Source organism: Lissotriton vulgaris, chromosome 4_1, assembly GCF_964263255.1.
Source record: "Lissotriton vulgaris chromosome 4_1, aLisVul1.2, whole genome shotgun sequence".
NCBI lineage: Eukaryota > Metazoa > Chordata > Amphibia > Caudata > Salamandridae > Lissotriton > Lissotriton vulgaris.
This window is the reverse complement of record NC_141691.1, coordinates 749126357-749143028: the sequence shown is the minus strand read 5'-3', so window position 1 is coordinate 749143028 and position 16672 is coordinate 749126357. Positions and strand designations below refer to the sequence as shown.

At 52.4% G+C, this 16672-nt stretch overlaps 1 protein-coding gene across 4 annotated transcripts in view; it reads left to right on the top strand.

The window, feature by feature from the left end:
- The window catches only part of EXOC2 (exocyst complex component 2), a 1143674-nt gene that overhangs the window by 607928 nt on the left and 519074 nt on the right, over positions 1–16672 (top strand). For all 4 annotated transcript variants that reach the window (XM_086965054.1, XM_086965056.1, XM_086965057.1 and 1 more), the window contains one exon: positions 15109–15233. In XM_086965054.1, coding sequence (XP_086821180.1) covers positions 15109–15233 — 125 coding nt within the window. The remainder of the gene's footprint in view (positions 1–15108; positions 15234–16672) is intronic.

The window sequence follows — 16672 nt, the reverse complement described above, 5'->3', positions numbered from 1 at the left end:
TACATTGTTTTACATAGCAAAATTGGTCATACCCCACTTGTTTTTTTTTCTGAAGGTGTTGTCTGGTTTCCATTTGGGTCAATCAGTCGGTCACTTTTGCTTCCTTTGTTTGTTTAGGTAGCACCCTAAGAGGGCATTCTCAAACTGCATTGATTGAAGGAGACCGGATCAGATGGATGATCATCTGTTCGAGGCATGTGGGCTGCTGAATTCATATCTGTGCATAGATCGCCACCTAGTGTTGGGTCCGGATGATTGCACATTGTTGTCCTGGAAGAGTCTTCGAAGTATCACGAGATAGGTGGCTCCTCCCCTGGACTACAGTGCGCATGGGCATCGCCTCCATCCCCAGATTGTTTTTTTCCGCCATTGGGTTCGGATGTGTTTCGGTTCCCTCTGTCGGAACCAATAGTTGTTCAACTTCTACTCGAGACCAAAAGGTCTTTAGGCTGGGCGTCGGTATAGTTGCGTACGGGTTTCTTTCTGACTCTCAGCTCCGATCTCTTGCTGCCCTTCCACGTGCTTTCGGCGCGGTCGGGCCTATACTACACTCTTGCTATGGAGCGAACTCCGTTTAAGAAGTGCCCGTTGTGTCACTCTAAATATTCACACCTCGACGTGCACCCGGTGTGCAATACCTGCTTGTCGCCGGATCACCGCGAAGACACCTGCATGGCGTGTTCGAAATTCCGGAGCAAGAAGACTTTAAAGATTCGTCGGGCCAATAGGCTCCAGGCTAGGTTATCGGCCACGGCGCCCCCGCCAGACGACATTTTCCAAGAATCTGTCGAGGGAGAAGACGACGTGCAAGGTTCGGACTCTAATCCCGCATCCGAGGGAGAGACCTACGACGCGGGTGAGGAGAACTTTGACGAAGTCACCGACGAGGTAGGGGACGACGATCAGGCTTTTGCCACGATGGGAGATAGCTCGGAGGAAGAGCATCCCCAACCTGACTCAGGGGTTGTTCCCCTTCATACGACCCAGGTCGAGGGATCGCCTTCGGGCCTTACCCAAGATCTCACTATGAGTCCTACGTCCCCGCCTCCGGGCCCGGTCACGGACATTTATGAACCATCACTTACGTCGAAGAAAACGAAAGTGAAGCCAACTGGTCACGCATCCTCGGATGCGAAACCGAACGTGAAAGTGGCGCTGGTGAAGAAGGTTCTGGAGGCGTCAACTTCCAAGAAAACCAAAATGGCCGACTTGAAGAGCCACGCCAAAATGGCCGACCCGAAGCCCTCGGGGTCGGCGCCGAAGGCGAAGTCCTCCGACGCGGCTGCGTCGGCGCCGAAAGGGGTCGCGGACCCGAAGACTGCTCCAAAGAAGCGTCAGGGCGACGACGCGCATAGGCATGGGGCGTCGGCCCCGAAGAAGGTGCCTGCCGGCGAACAGGCTCTCGACGATGAGGGGTCGCTCAAACCGGTCCAGCCCTCTCCGGCCTGGACAAAGAAGGTAGCGGAATCTTTGCAGCGGATTCGAAAGGCCAGTGTGGTTCCCGCTCAGGACACCAGTACGCCTAAGCTCGCGCCTAAGCCTGCGAGGGAGCAAACGCCTATCCGTTTCACCCTACCGCCCAAGTCGGCGCCGAAGGCCTTCGCGCCGAAACAGGGCGGACCCTCGAAGGAGGCATTAACGCCGAAGGCTGCCTTGGCGGTGTCGAAGCTTCGTCTCCAGCCGCTTGCGGAAGAGGAACGTCGTGAGGTAATCATCGACGCCAACACCGGAAAACTGTCGCTCCTCAAACGGAAGATCACGACGGAGCCGGCGTTGGAGCCCTTTAAGATCCCTCTCAAAAACAAAAGGGACTCCGAGGACTCTTCGGCTTTGGTGGAACCTGTGTCCCCACAAACCCTAGGACACTCGCCGACGCATTCCGCCGCAGCCGATGCGGACGAGGAAGGTGACGAGTACAACTATCCGGCGTACTCGGATCCGGAGGAGGAGCACGTACCGTGGTCCGCCGGAGGCGACACGGAGGACCCGCAGTCGGGTCAGGACACTCAACTTTTCGCGGCCAAGACGTCCCCGACTGAGGACTCGGCGGCCTTCAATGCTCTGATAGAGAGAGCTGCTGCTAACCACGACGTCGAGCTGCACTCGGACCCCGTGGATGTGGACTTCTTGTTCGACACCTTCTCGGTAGCCGAAAAGTCTGTCAAAACGCTACCGATGCTTAAGGGGGTGCTTAAACATGCAACGGAGGTTTTCAAGGAGCCCACCCGAGCGCGTGTGGTCAACCCTCGCATCGACAGGAAATATAAGGCAGCGCCCACGGATCCTACATATATCAAGGGACACTTGCCATTGGACTCCTTGGTTGTTTCCAACGCTCGGAAGAGGGCGAACTCTCAAACTACTGGTGACGCTCCTCCCCCAGACAAAGAGTCCAAGATCTTTGAGGCCTCAGGCAAACGAATTGCTGCACAGACAGCTAATATCTGGAGAATATCTAACACCCAAGCCTTACTTGCACGTTATGATAGGGCCCATTATGACACATTAGAGGCCATACTGCAACACTTGCCTGACCAATACAAGGAGGCAGGAGAGATGCTGATTCAGGAGGGTAAACTCATTACGAATGCATCCATCAAATGTGCACTGGATGTGGCAGACACAGCCTCCAGGGCTATCAATACCAGTGTGCTGCTTCGACGCCATGCCTGGCTTAGAATTTCGGGGTTCAAACCCGACATCCAAACTACGATCCTCAATCAAACAGTGAATCCTGACCACCTGTTTGGCCCTGAGGTGGATGCCACACTGGAGAAAATGAAAAAAGATACGGAAACTGCCAAGTCTATGGGGGCTTTACAAAGTCAGCAGTTTCGGAGTGGTTCCTTTCGCCGCTCAAACTCCAGAGGCACCTCAAGGGGACAGGCATCCCAGTCAACCCAATATTACAAGAGTAACACCCAAGCCTCGTATAACAACAAGGGTCGAGGTGGTTACAGAGGCAATAATGTCAAGGGCAGGGGACGTGGAAACAATAGCTCCAGGTCCACCGCCACCAACAAACAGTGACGTCTTGTCACTGCCCCCCGACCATGCAACACCGGTCGGGGGGAGACTCCAGCAGTTCCTGCCGGCGTGGAAGTCCATCACCACGGACAGGTGGGTGAGGTCTATTATCCAGTACGGGTACTGTCTAGAGCTTACGTCCATTCCACCGGACATACCCCCAAGGAGCCGTCCTATGTCAGGCGAGCACTTGACCTTGTTGCAGCAAGAAGTTCTAGTCATGCTGCAAAAAGGGGCGATAGAGCTCGTTCCATTGCAAGAGCGGGGAACAGGGGTTTACTCCCTGTATTTTCTGATTCCCAAAAAGGACGGATCCCTCAGGCCGATCCTGGACCTCAGGCCCCTGAACTGGTACATCCTCTCGGAGCACTTCCATATGCTCACGTTGCAGCAGGTGCTTCCCCTGCTTCAACAGGGGGACTTCCTGGCTACGCTGGATCTGAAAGATGCCTATTTTCATATCCCCCTGCATCCTTCCCACAGGAAGTTTCTCAGATTCACGATCTTAGACCAGCATTACCAGTTCAAGGTTCTGCCGTTCGGGGTCACCACGGCACCGAGAGTGTTTACCAAGTGCCTAGCGACTGTGGCAGCGCATCTCCGTCGCCAGCACGTCCACGTCTTTCCCTACCTGGACGACTGGCTCATTCAAGCAAGGACAGAACAGCAGTGCGTCGACCACGTGTCACGCACCATTCATCTCCTGCACGATCTGGGATTCTCTCTGAACTACCCAAAGTCCCATCTCCAGCCCGCCCACGTGCGACAGTACCTGGGCGCGACAATCAACACTCTGGCAGCCACCGCGCAGCCAAATTCAGTGAGAATCGCCAGTATCCAGGCGCTGATCCAACGATTCAGACCCAAACACTCGCTTCCAGCGAAGGTGTTCATGCAGTTGATAGGCATGATGGCCTCCTGCATCTCCATTGTCCCGCACGCGAGACTACATATGCGTCCGCTTCAGGAGTGCCTTGCACGTCAGTGGACTCAGGCTCATGGGCAACTGACAGACCTAGTGTTGGTGAGCGGTCGGGCATACAACTCTCTGCATTGGTGGAATCCACACAACCTTTGCAAGGGCCGACCATTCCAAGAGCCTGTCCCACAGATTATCCTGACGACGGACGCCTCTCTCCAGGGATGGGGAGCGCATGTACTCCATTACACTGTGCAGGGACTATGGACACTACAGCAAAGGAAGATGCACATCAATGTGTTGGAACTGATGGCAATCTTCATGACCTTGAAGGCGTTCAAAGTACATCTGTGCAACAAAGTCGTGTTGATCCGGACGGACAACATGACGGCCATGTACTACATCCAGAAGCAGGGGGGCACGCACTCTCCACAGCTGTCTCATGTGGCTCAGAGCATGTGGAAGTGGGCCATTCAGAGGAACATCTTCCTCATGGCAGAGCATCTCCCGGGCAAGGACAATCAAATGGCGGATCTGCTCAGCAGGCACAGCCATCAGATGCACGAGTGGGAGATACATCCATCAGTACTCCAACCGTACTTCCAAAGGTGGGTTCATCCAGAGATAGACCTGTTCGCCACAAAGGAGAACGCAAAATGCCAAAGCTTCGCCGCCAGGTTCCCACACCCGCAATCACAGGGCAATGCGATGTGGATGAACTGGTCAGGCAAATTTGCGTACGCTTTTCCCCCAGCACCTCTGATACCGCTGGTGGCACGCAAGCTCAGGCAGCACTCGATGACTCTCATCCTGGTTGCTCCAACGTGGGCTCGCCAACCGTGGTACACCACGTTTCTGGAACTCTCCGTGGTACCGCATCAAAGGCTTCATCTCACTCCCAGCCTTCTGACGCAGAGCCATGGCGACATTCAGCACCCAGATCCGCAACAGCTCAACCTGGCGATCTGGCTCCTGAAGTCCTAGAGTTTGGCTACCTCAATCTACCTCCCGATTGCATGAACATCATTCGGGAGGCAAGGAAGCCCACTACTAGAGCTTGTTATGCGGCTAAATGGAAGAGGTTTGTCATCTACTGTGTTAACCACGATATTGACCCGCTAGATGCTTCCATTCAAAACATCATTTGTTACCTGTTCCACCTGTACCAATGCAATCTGGCATACTCTTCCATCCGCATTCACCTGTCTGCTATGGCAGCATACCTCCAGAATAGGCAGCACCTGTCACTCTTTAAGGTCCCTGCTATCAAGGCCTTTCTGGAAGGACTCAAAAGGGTCATTCCACCAAGGACCCCACCAGCTCCAGAATGGAACCTCAATGTGGTTCTTACGAGGCTGATGGGTCCTCCCTTTGAGCCACTGCACTCTTGTGAGCTTCAGTTTCTGACTTGGAAGGTTGCGTTCTTAGTAGCAATTACATCGCTACGGAGGGTTAGCGAGCTGCAGGCGCTCACCATCCAAGAACCTTACTTCCAGGTACATGCTAACAGGGTGGTGCTCCGCACTAACCCTAAATTCCTACCCAAAGTGGTATCCCAATTCCACTTAAACCAGACAATTGAATTGCCGGTGTTTTTCCAAAACCCAGAGACACTGGCGGAGCGCATGCTCCACACCCTTGATGTTAAGAGGGCCTTGATGTATTATGTAGACAGGACAAAAGATTTTCGCAAAACCAAGCAGCTTTTTGTTGCTTTTGCCACACACCACAAGGGAAACGCTATCTCAAAAGCAGGGATTGCTAGGTGGATAGTAAAGTGCATTCAGATCTGTTACGCTAAAGCTAAGCGCACCCTCACTATCCCACCGAGGGCCCACTCCACCAGGAAGTTGGGGGCCTCTATGGCTTTCCTAGGTAACATTCCCTTAGAAGATATCTGTAGAGCAGCCACATGGTCTACCACACATACTTTCACTAAGCACTACTGTGTAGACGTGCATTCCAAACAGCAGGCAGCTGTTGGTCAGGCTGTTCTAAAAACACTTTTTCAGACTGCTGCAGCTGGCACGGGCGGCCGCCGATAATGGAGGGACTTTTATGTATTCTATGCACAGATATGAATTCAGCAGCCCACATGCCTCGAACTGCAAATGCTACTTACCAGTATGCATCTGTTCTTGGCATGTAGGGCTGCTGACATTCATATCGCCCACCCTCCTCCCCGGCGCCTGTAGCAGCTGCAGTATTCATTCATATATATACATATGCTCATAGCATGGTCATCACTCACATTCTTCACTCCATCTCTGCCAATGGCTAAAAACAATCTGGGGATGGAGGCGATGCCCATGCGCACTGTAGTCCAGGGGAGGAGCCACCTATCTCGTGATACTTCGAAGACTCTTCCAGGACAACAATGTGCAATCATCCGGACCCAACACTAGGTGGCGATCTATGCACAGATATGAATGTCAGCAGCCCTACATGCCAAGAACAGATGCATACTGGTAAGTAGCATTTGCATTTTGTCAGTGTTGCTGTTGTTAAAAAGGGCTAGGCAGGGGGGGCGGAGCTAGCCGGCGTCGATGGCGGACGTGTGAGCTTTCGGCTCCTCGCTGAAGCCCCTTAAAAATCCTTCAAACTATCCTGTTTAATGCCGAATTGACTGGGTTCGGTGCCTGGTGACCCCCGGAGGCCCCCTGACCCGGCTGTGTGGCCCGGAGTGCCGGTGGCAGAGGGTGAAGACCCGCGCAAGATTGGCAACGGAGAGAGGTGCGGCCCAGGCCTGAAGCCGCGGCCTGCCCTGTGGCGCGGCCCGCACGACGTCACCTGACGTGCGGCCCTGACACCCGGAGGAGCCGGAGAACGCAGCCTGCAGATACTGGGACGGGGCGCGACCCGCAAACCCACCGAGGCCCATCTGGAAGTACAGGCGTAGGGAGGATACGTCTGCAGGGACCCTGCCATTGTACGCCATCGGGGGCCAGACATTGCACTGGGTGGCTGACGCACCCTGACACGAGGGGCACTCCTGAGGCCGCTCCCGCGACGCGGCCGCCATTTTTTTAGGCTCGCTAGCGGGGACTGTGGAGTGTGCACTACTATACGCCCGCGGCCACCGCTGAACATTTCCAGGGTGAGATCTGCTCTGGCACTGGACCGCCAACATGGGGAAAAATGATGCGACACAAGCGAAACTCTCGTTCGACCGCCGGAAAACGAGGGGGCCGGAGTCACAGGCGGCGGATGCCTCCCCGAAAGGAGCCGCGGCGTCCTCGACCCCTGCGGACCTAAGAGAGTTGCTAGCGGCGATGGAGAAAGGCATTCAGAACAGCATAGAGGCGGTGGGCTCCAAGATCGATGATTTGTCGTACCGCATGGACCGCATGGCGGAACGTGTGGACAAACACGCCGAACGCCTAGACATGGCAGAACGGAGGCTCACGGAAGCGGAGGAGGCACAGACCGAGTGGGACAAAGACCGTCGGCAATTCGGCAGGCTGCTCCAAGTGATCCGTGATAAGGCCGAGGACCTGGAAGCGCGCTCCCGTAGATCGAACATTCGCATAACGGGTGTGGCGGAATCGACGCAGACAGGCAAGATGGAGCTCTACGTGGAACGCCTGCTGAAAACACTGCTTGGGGAGGAGGCCTTCTCCCCAATGTTCATAGTGGAGAGAGCACACCGCACTCTGGGCCCTCAACCCCAACCCGGACTGCCACCCCGGCCCATAATTGCCAAGCTCCTAAACTACAGGGACAGGGACACGGCCCTGCGACTGGCCAGGGAGAAAGGACAACTACAGGTGGACGGCATGAAGATATCGTTGTACCCTGACTTCACGGCCAAGGTACAGGAGGAACGCCGCCAGTTCATACCGCATAAGAAGCAGTTGCGCGAGCTGGGCCTAGACTATGCGATGCTGTACCCGGCCAAATTGAGAATTAACACCGGCGGGAAATCGTACTTCTTTACGGACCCGAAGGAACTGCAGAAATCACTGAAAACTTGGGCCAAGGAACGCAAGGAACACCGACAGCGACACGAGGAGGACTCGGAGGAAGTGTCGAATATGGAGGAACAGGACTGAGGCGCCAGGTCGACTGTATTCCCAGTAAGAGTGTAATTGCTGTGTGATGTACTATGAATGCACGCGGAGTCTCCCGGTTGTGGGCTGCGGCCTGGACTAGAGACAGTGGCCGAGAGACGGCAAGTGACGCGCCGCAATGACTCCTGCTGCATGGTTGTTCATGGTCCAATTCACGTAAGCTGGTGAGGTGATCACTGGGATATGATTGAAACGGGTGGGGGGGCGGAGGGGGAACCAGGTGAATCCAGTCTGAGGTGTTACAACACGGGGGGCAATGCGGGGGGACGGAACTGGAGATACGTGAACTTTTGCACCACTGGTGGTGACTACGCAGTCTCGGCACGCTTTGCCCCTGTGCTTTTGGCTGAGGAACTCACCAGGGAGTTGGGACTAGTGTTGCCCGCTACTTTGGGGCACTTGTGTTGATGGGGAAATGTGGGGGGTGCTGTCTGGCCGGGTTGGGGGTGGTCAGCTGTGGGTGGGGCGGGGTCAGGGGGGAGGGTGGATGGGCGAAAGTTGAGGGGTTTGCTGTTTGGGAACCGGAGGGCCCTTGGTGTGCTGTTGATAACTGGCGAGTGATGTGTGAGAATGTGCTGGGTGGATGTCTGCCTGACTTGAGCGATGATGTACTGCTTGGTTGTCCGACATCTCCCGATGGAGTCAATACGATGAGCCGTGATTTAGGATGTCTGCTGCTGTAGAGTCTGGGGACCCGCAACCGAGGCGCGCGCTGTCCCTCCTAACTTGGAACGTGAGAGGGCTGAATGATCATCGGAAGCTGAGGAAGGTGATGAGCTTCCTAAATAGGCATCGAGTGGATGTGGCCATGCTACAAGAGACACACCTGCCTGTACACAGTAGGATGCTAAAGGTCAGAGGGTTGGTAGGAAATATAGCAGTAGCGGGTTTCACTTCCCACGCCCGCGGGGTAATCACCTGGGTTAACCCTGCTTCGAGACTGAAACTTACCCCACTAACTGTGGACACTGAGGGCAGATACGTAGTGGCTAGGTGCACGGGGAGGGGGCAAGACCTGCTCCTGGTAAATGTTTATGGCCCCAACCATGATAACCCAGAGTTTTATACAGCTCTGTCAGCTGCATGTAGGTCACACACACACACTAAAATGTTATGGGGGGGTGATTTCAACTTTGTGTTTGACCCAGACAGGGACCGCTCGGCGGGCCCCGTAAGGCGGCCAGTTGCGTCAGCTATCTACATGAAAGCGGAAATGACGAAGCTGGACCTGGTGGATGTTTGGCGGGAAAAGCACCCCACGCAGGGCGGTTACACGCACTACTCCGCATACCACAACATACATACTAGGATAGACTACTGGCTCGCCTCCTCCTCAATGCTGGGTGGCATCAGCTCCTGTGCGGTTCTCCCACGAACGCTATCGGACCACTCCCCGATAGTGCTCAGTCTCTCAACTGTTCGGAAGGAGATACCGCCATATACCTGGCGCTTCCCGCCCTACGCGCTTCTTGATGACGCCTTCCGCGGGGAACTAGCGGAAGACATTGAAAGGTTCTTCGCCACCAATACTAACTCAGTAGACAGTTTCTTTACCGTGTGGGAGGCCTTTAAGGTCTATATTAGGGGAATAGCCATGTCCAAGCACTCCAGTGTCCTGCGCTCCATTAGAAGAGATCTCTCTGCGCTGGAGGGCAAGATAGCTGCCCTGGAGAGGGAACGGCTGATGGACCCGGGGGGAGAGGCGGGACAAGACCTAGCGCCCGCGCTAGTGGAATATAACGCGCTTGCGGATAGGGAAGTTCTCTATATGGGGAAGTATGCCACGGCCCGGACTTTTGGAGAGGGGGAGAGACCGGGGGCTCTGCTGGCGCGTATGGCCAAGGGGTCCCGTAAACCATTGGTGATAGATGAACTGCGGACTCCGGGGGGCACCCGAGTGGTCGAGGAGGACCAAATATTAGAGACGTTCCGCCGATACTATGCGGAACTGTACCGAGCTAGGGCGGGAGGTGCGGAAGCCGAGATAGACGATTACTTGGATTACATCTCGATGCCGTTCCTTAAGAATTCCGACAGGGAATTTCTGATGGCCCCCTTTCATGAGGACGAGATTCCGGATGCACTGAGTGGCATGCGCTCGGGGTGCGCCCCGGGCTCGGACGGCCTAACGGCAGGCTTTTACAAAGCCTTCAAGGACCTCTTGCTCCCACACTTGCTTGCCCTCTTTGACGCGATCTGCGAAGAGGGCGAAATGCCGACCTCGATGCGGGAAGCGTTGCTGGTCACGATCCCGAAACCGGGGAAGCCCCTGGACCAATGTGGGTCGTACCGTCCGCTCAGCTTGCTGAACGTGGATGCGAAGCTCTACGCGAAGGTCCTCTCCAACAGACTCGCGCTGCTGGTCCCGACCTTAGTGGCGCCGGAACAATCGGGCTTTGTACCCAGCAGGAACCTAACCTATAACATCCGCACGGTGCTGGGGACGATGCAGCATGTGAAACAGGAGAACCCCGCCTTGGCAATATTCTTAGACATGGAAAAGGCATTCGACTCCGTCGAATGGCCGTTCATGATTAGGGTCCTGCGCAAACTGGGGCTGGGAGAACCGTTTCTTCAGAGAATTGGGGCTCTTTATCACCACCCTACGGCCCGCCTGCGTATCGGCGACAGAGTTTCGGCACCGATACTCATTGGTAGAGGCACCCGGCAGGGATGCCCCTTGTCCCCCCTGTTGTATGCATTGGTTGCTGAGCCATTAGCGTGCGCCATGCGTGAATATCATAGCCTGGAGGGTGTCAGCTTCCCCACATATAAGATTGGCATCTCTACTTATGCGGATGACACCTTACTTTACGTCCGAGACCCGGTCAATAACCTAGCTCCAATTCTCAGGGAAGTGGTACGCTTTGGGGCGCTATCGGGACTCAAAGTGAACTGGGATAAGTCCATTGCTTTCCCCCTGACCCCAGTCACGCAGCCGTTCGAGATGGAATATCCTCTACAGTGGACGGATGACTCAGTGAGATACCTGGGCATCCGTCTCCACACGGATCCAGAGATCCTGATCCGCGATAACTATGGGGTCGCATTCACCAGACTGGAGGAGGATGTGGATGCCTGGATCAAGCTCCCTCTCTCACTGATGGGCAGGATTGCCCTTATGAAGATGGTGGTACTCCCCCGGTTTCTCTTCCTCTTTGTTAATATTCCGGTGGTCTTGTCGAAGGCGTTCTTTAGACGCCTGAACCAGGTACTGATTAAGCTTGCCTGGGGCGGGAAGCAACCTCGTGTTAAATGGGAGACACTGATGCTCCCGTGTGAAAAGGGGGGCCTGGGGGCGCCGGACCTGGAGCGCTATTACCGGGTGGCGCAAGCAACCCATTTACACTCCTGGGTCCATGGGGATGCCCGCACTCCGCATCTCATCCTGGAGAAGCTATTTGCTGATCCTCTTCCCTTACCCGCCACGATCTGTCTCACTACGGACCGAGCAATCGGGCGCATGGACTCGCTTAAAGCAACGAACCATGCGTGGCGAGCTCTGCAGAGAGAAAGGGGGTGCCCCTTGCTGTACTCCCCGCGGATGTCGGTATCCTGGGCCCTGTGGTTAGATCCGCTCAATGAGAGGGGGGTGGTAGAGGCTTTGAAGGCCCTGGGAGTGCACACCATGGAGGACCTATTCTTGGATGGAACGCTGAAAACCTGGGAACAGCTCCCTCCCGTCGCCCCGACCCCATCGCTGCTGCAGAAGTTTCAGTACCACAGGATACGGTCGGCCTGCAGAGTAATTCTGGGCCCCGCACTACAGGAGCCTGAAGAGGTCCCAGAACTGACGTACGTCATCAGAACAAACACACCGGCCAAATTGATTTCAGCGGTACACAGGCTTGGGCCTTCATATCAGACATTCCCTACTTCGACCCCTAGAGCGGCGTGGGAGGCGGATCTGCAATCCCCTATAGACGACGCCATGTGGCAATACTGCTGCGCCAACACTCGCAGGGTCTCGCTCAATGGCAGACACCGCTTGGTGCACTTCAAATATCTGCAGAGAGTGTACTATACTCCAGAGCGGTTACACCGCTATGGCCTACGTGGCTCCCCGGAGTGTGAGCGTTGCGGGACTGGGTCCGCTGATTTTCTACACTTGGCATGGCTATGCCCGGGAGTGAGTGCGTACTGGGAGGAGGTTTTCGCGGAATTGGGACAAATTATAGGGGAACCTCTGTTGAGATCCCCGGCGCTCGCGCTACTGGGCTTCTCCAAGCCATTGGCTCCTGCGCTGCGCAGATTAGTGGACGTGGCGTTACTACTGGCCAGGAGGGTGGTGGCTGCGTGCTGGATGCGCGGTCCTCTCCCCACAAAGGCGAGATGGCACAGGGATCTCCAATACTGTTGCACACAGACGGAAGTGTACAGCGAGCTGTTGCCGCCCAGGAGTAGACCGAAGTCATTTTGGGAACTCTACAAGGAGTACCAACAAAGGGGGGAGGTAGACGACAGTGACATATCGGAGGAGGCGGACCCACAGGACGAGGGGTTAGATACTGCTCTGGAGCGCAATCACTCGCCGCAGGAGGGGCTATAAGGTTCTTCTGGGGGGAGGTGGGCACAGGGAAGGTGTAGGTATGGGACGGAGACGGGGGGAGGGATGTGACAGGGCTTAGGGGACAGGGCTAGCGGGGGGCGGGGGCAGAATATACACGGTACACACACGACATTACGTAGGCAGGAAGAGACACTAGGACTTACGGTACTCAATAGCACACGGGGTGGGCCTGGGGGGGGTTTGAGGGTAGATTAGGTTAGTTTTTTCCCTTTCCTTACTTCTGGTTACTTGTCCTTCCCTGGTTCGTGAAAGACCGCACTATTATGCCTCCATTTATTGCCTATCGACTGTCTTGCTAACACGCTGGGGACCAACAGTGCAAGACCGCTTTGCTTTTGATTGAGTTGTGACACTGAGTGACGCCGCTGGGCCTCCGGGATGCCAGCACACCGGCTGTGTATTAGGCGTTGCGAATCTGTCTTTGTAACTTGTGTACACGTTGATGCACTGTATGGTCGGACTGTAATGACATTTGATTTCAGACAGTTGGCAACTTTTGCAATAAAAGTCTTTTTCAAAAAAAAAAAAAAAAAAGGGCTAGGCAGGTACTAGATGTACGTTTTGTCATCACTGGATTGCTCTTTGCGTTAATATCTGCTATGCCTTTTCAGAGACTGAACGAGATGAAGGCTTCAGAGCTAGTATAACTTTCGCGAGGATGGCTTCCATTGCTCTGGCCATGAGGCATTCTGGTGGATGATCTTTTTCGGGCATCCAGCTAGTTCTGGTTTGCCAAGCAACATTTTTGGTGATTTGGCAAGTAGGGATAGCTTTTGCATAAGAGCGATTCTCCAGGATTTTCTTGTTTAATTGGCACCACTTAGTCCTGCTTCTTAGTGGTACTGCTTTGCAACTCTTTCACAAAGTGAAAAATCTCTGGGGAAAAGTATCTATTAGAAAAATAGGTTACCTTATGTAGCACTCTTTCTGGTTAATATTACATTTGTTTTACAGATTCCTTGCCATCCTACCTCCTCCCCTGCTGAATTAATGGTTATTCTTCTAAAGCACTTACTTACTGGCTGTGGATAGCATGCAATTTGGTCTGCTGACCTTACATCTTGACAGGTTCCTCTACTTGGCCATCTGATGGGTGCAGAAAAAGAGAAGGATCTGACACCAGTGCACCAGGCAGTGCTTTATACATGACTGTTATGTCTGAGGTGGACAGAGTTGCGACTGAAGTGCAACTGCTAGGAGAAATTTATCCTGGATCCATCCTGTTGCTTGGGGATATTCTTGAGGTGATGAATCTCTATATGAGTATAGCGTTTGCCCAACAATAGGTTTACAGGAGGTGAGTAACATATTATTCTGGTATTGGGAGCTCATATCTGCCAGAACCAGAAAATTAAATGTACCTCTCGGCTGAGGCAAGGAGCTAGCTAAACGGCTCATCAATTTTGTATTCAGCTGACTCCCAGTCCTTGTTTGAGATCTGAGGTGGCTGGGGGCTTGGTAGTGAGGAGGCAGGCAGAATAGGAAGTCTCCCATCTCTTTGCTGCACGACACTGAATTGCCCATGCTGCGGCTGAATCATTCCCACAAGAAGCAAATGTTGAGACCGCAATACAGCTTATACATACACCCCCCCCCCTTTCTGGGGTTAGCCATATCCTCCTTTTCTTGAGGTAAGTTAAAAGCTACATTCTCATACTAAACAGATCAAACATTCTCTCTGTTTGACAGGGCAGTTGTGGTCCATAGCCTCAGCTCCTTAAAGCAATTCCTTTTGGACTTTGATAGGTGGAGGGATGATCGTCTCTCATTGGCTCCTTTCCAATGTGGCTTGATTGAACAAACTTGTCTGAAACGCATTTAGAATGGTTTGTTTACAGCTGTAGGGAAACATATTGTTTGAGTACTATCTTCCATCTAAACACCTTGCAGACCTCAAGTTAATTGCAAACGTCGGTAGAAAAAGTTTAAGCTTTCATGAAGTACCATACCAGAATGATACTTTGAAATCAGCTGGCATCCGTTGATGATGGTTGACTAGGCCTTCAGACCGGAGATGAAGCATGATCTAGCTGGACTCCAGTACCATTCTGATATTTAGAAACAGTTGGGATTATAGCTTTGGCCTCCTCAGCACTCTTCCATCCTCGCCTCCCGCCATCACTCTCTGCTGCTTCTTGTGTATGATTGTGTGTTAGGTGCTAACAATCTTCTTTGAACAATTATGCCTCGCCCCTGCAGCCCTGTTTCCTAAATATTGTTTCCTGGTGGAAGGAACATGGAGTGCTGTGTCCGCACGGTTATTGCAACGCGTAATTCAATGCGTTTCTGTCCAACAGCTTAAACAAAATGCATATTTTTTATGTTATGTTAAATTACTTGAAAAAAATTGTTCTCCATTTTGGGACACAAGCTTATTGTGTGTAATTAAATTATTTAATTTGGCTTGCGATTGATGTGTGAAGCAAGTGACATAAATCTTGCCTTTGGTGTTCAGTGTTTCAAATTTCTGCAATGTTGTTTTTTTGCCTTTTTTCCTAATTCACACGACCCTCCTCTTTCAGCTTGGCGATATAAAAGTCCCCAACAAGTGGCCTTTGTTGAAAAGTTAACAAAAATTGTTGTGGGACAACTCCCTAACTTCTGGAAGCTATGGATATCGTATGTAAATGGCAGTCTCTTCAGTGAGGTAAGAGACATTTTCTCAGCAGTTATTGCGGTTGTTCAGCCTCCCTCGTACACGAGCAAGAATGACTTTGGCTCCGCTCGAAAAGGTGTACAAATCTACTCAGACTGCTGTGTTATCGTGTGTTTCCACAGTGCTACATGTGTCATCATTAGGAGGTTTTCTGTTTGATAGGGTACTTTGCCCTCAGTAGAAGTATTTCCGAAAGCAGATTATTTGTGGGAATATTCTCCTGCAAAATACGTATTGCTAACAGGTTCTTTTCACCTGCAACTTTGCTGAGTTCTTGAAGCACACAAAGTTGGCATTTTTCAAAACGCTGTCCACCTCCTAACAAAACAAGGCTCCTCAAATACATGAAATTAGACTATTTCGTTATTTTGGGCTACGATTTTGTGCTGCCTTCGATGGCTCTAGCTAGTGCATTAAAGTGCTCCTCAATTTGGTATTTCTTTCAGTAGTACACTAGAATATTCATGAACTGAGTTGTGTTTTGTTAGTAAATCCTCGCAGAGTCATTTTGTGCATAGTGCCTTCAGCAACTGAGAATTGCACCACCATGTATCCTAATGATGCTGTCCGTCTATTAAAGAAGCAGAATTTGCAGGTAATATGGTGGCTGACTCTTAGGACCACCACTTCCATTGTACCTTTTACTTGAATCAAATCCATACTGGAATAGCTCCAAAATTGAAAGGCTGCAGAGGACAGTAGAGCCAAGATGTGAATTGAATAGATGTGATTTCACCATTCTCGTGAACGGTAGTAATTGTTGGATTATAGTTATTGTTGGATTTGACTCATGCCATCCGAGAGAGAATTCCAAAATGTGCAGGCAATGGTTGTCAGTGACTTCCCTCCAGATTTTTTTGGACTCTCTTCGGAGGGGATGAGAAGCTGTTTTCCAGTAGATTGAGCAAGAATTCCATCTTGTCCACATTGAGGCCTAGCTGATTTTCATTCATCCACATTTAAATTGCATCAGAAAACCCTGGCTATTTCCTGTCTGTCCTGGCAGCAATCGCTAGTCATGTGGAATATCACCCAGGTGTCATCTGCATAACCGGGAACAGGCACTATCACATTAGTCAGCAATTTGTGTAGTGGTTGTTAATAAATATGAAAAAGCCAGGGGGAAAGGCTGGATCCCTGAGGAACTTCACAGGAGACTGCCATCAATTGGCATTATTCACTAGCTATGTAATCATACAATCAGACAAAGAGGATTTCAACCAATAGTAAGCTTTCATGCCCATGTCTGCCACTCCTGTGAGCCTGTGAAGTAGTTCTGAATATCTAAAGTTGATGAAAAGTACTATAACATCAGAAGAGGGCGGCTTCCCATGCATAGAATGGTAAAATGGACATCAGTCAGGGCTAATTTGCTGCTCCAGTGAGGGTACAAAATTGTCTATCTTCGAGCAAGCTGGATTTTGGAAAAA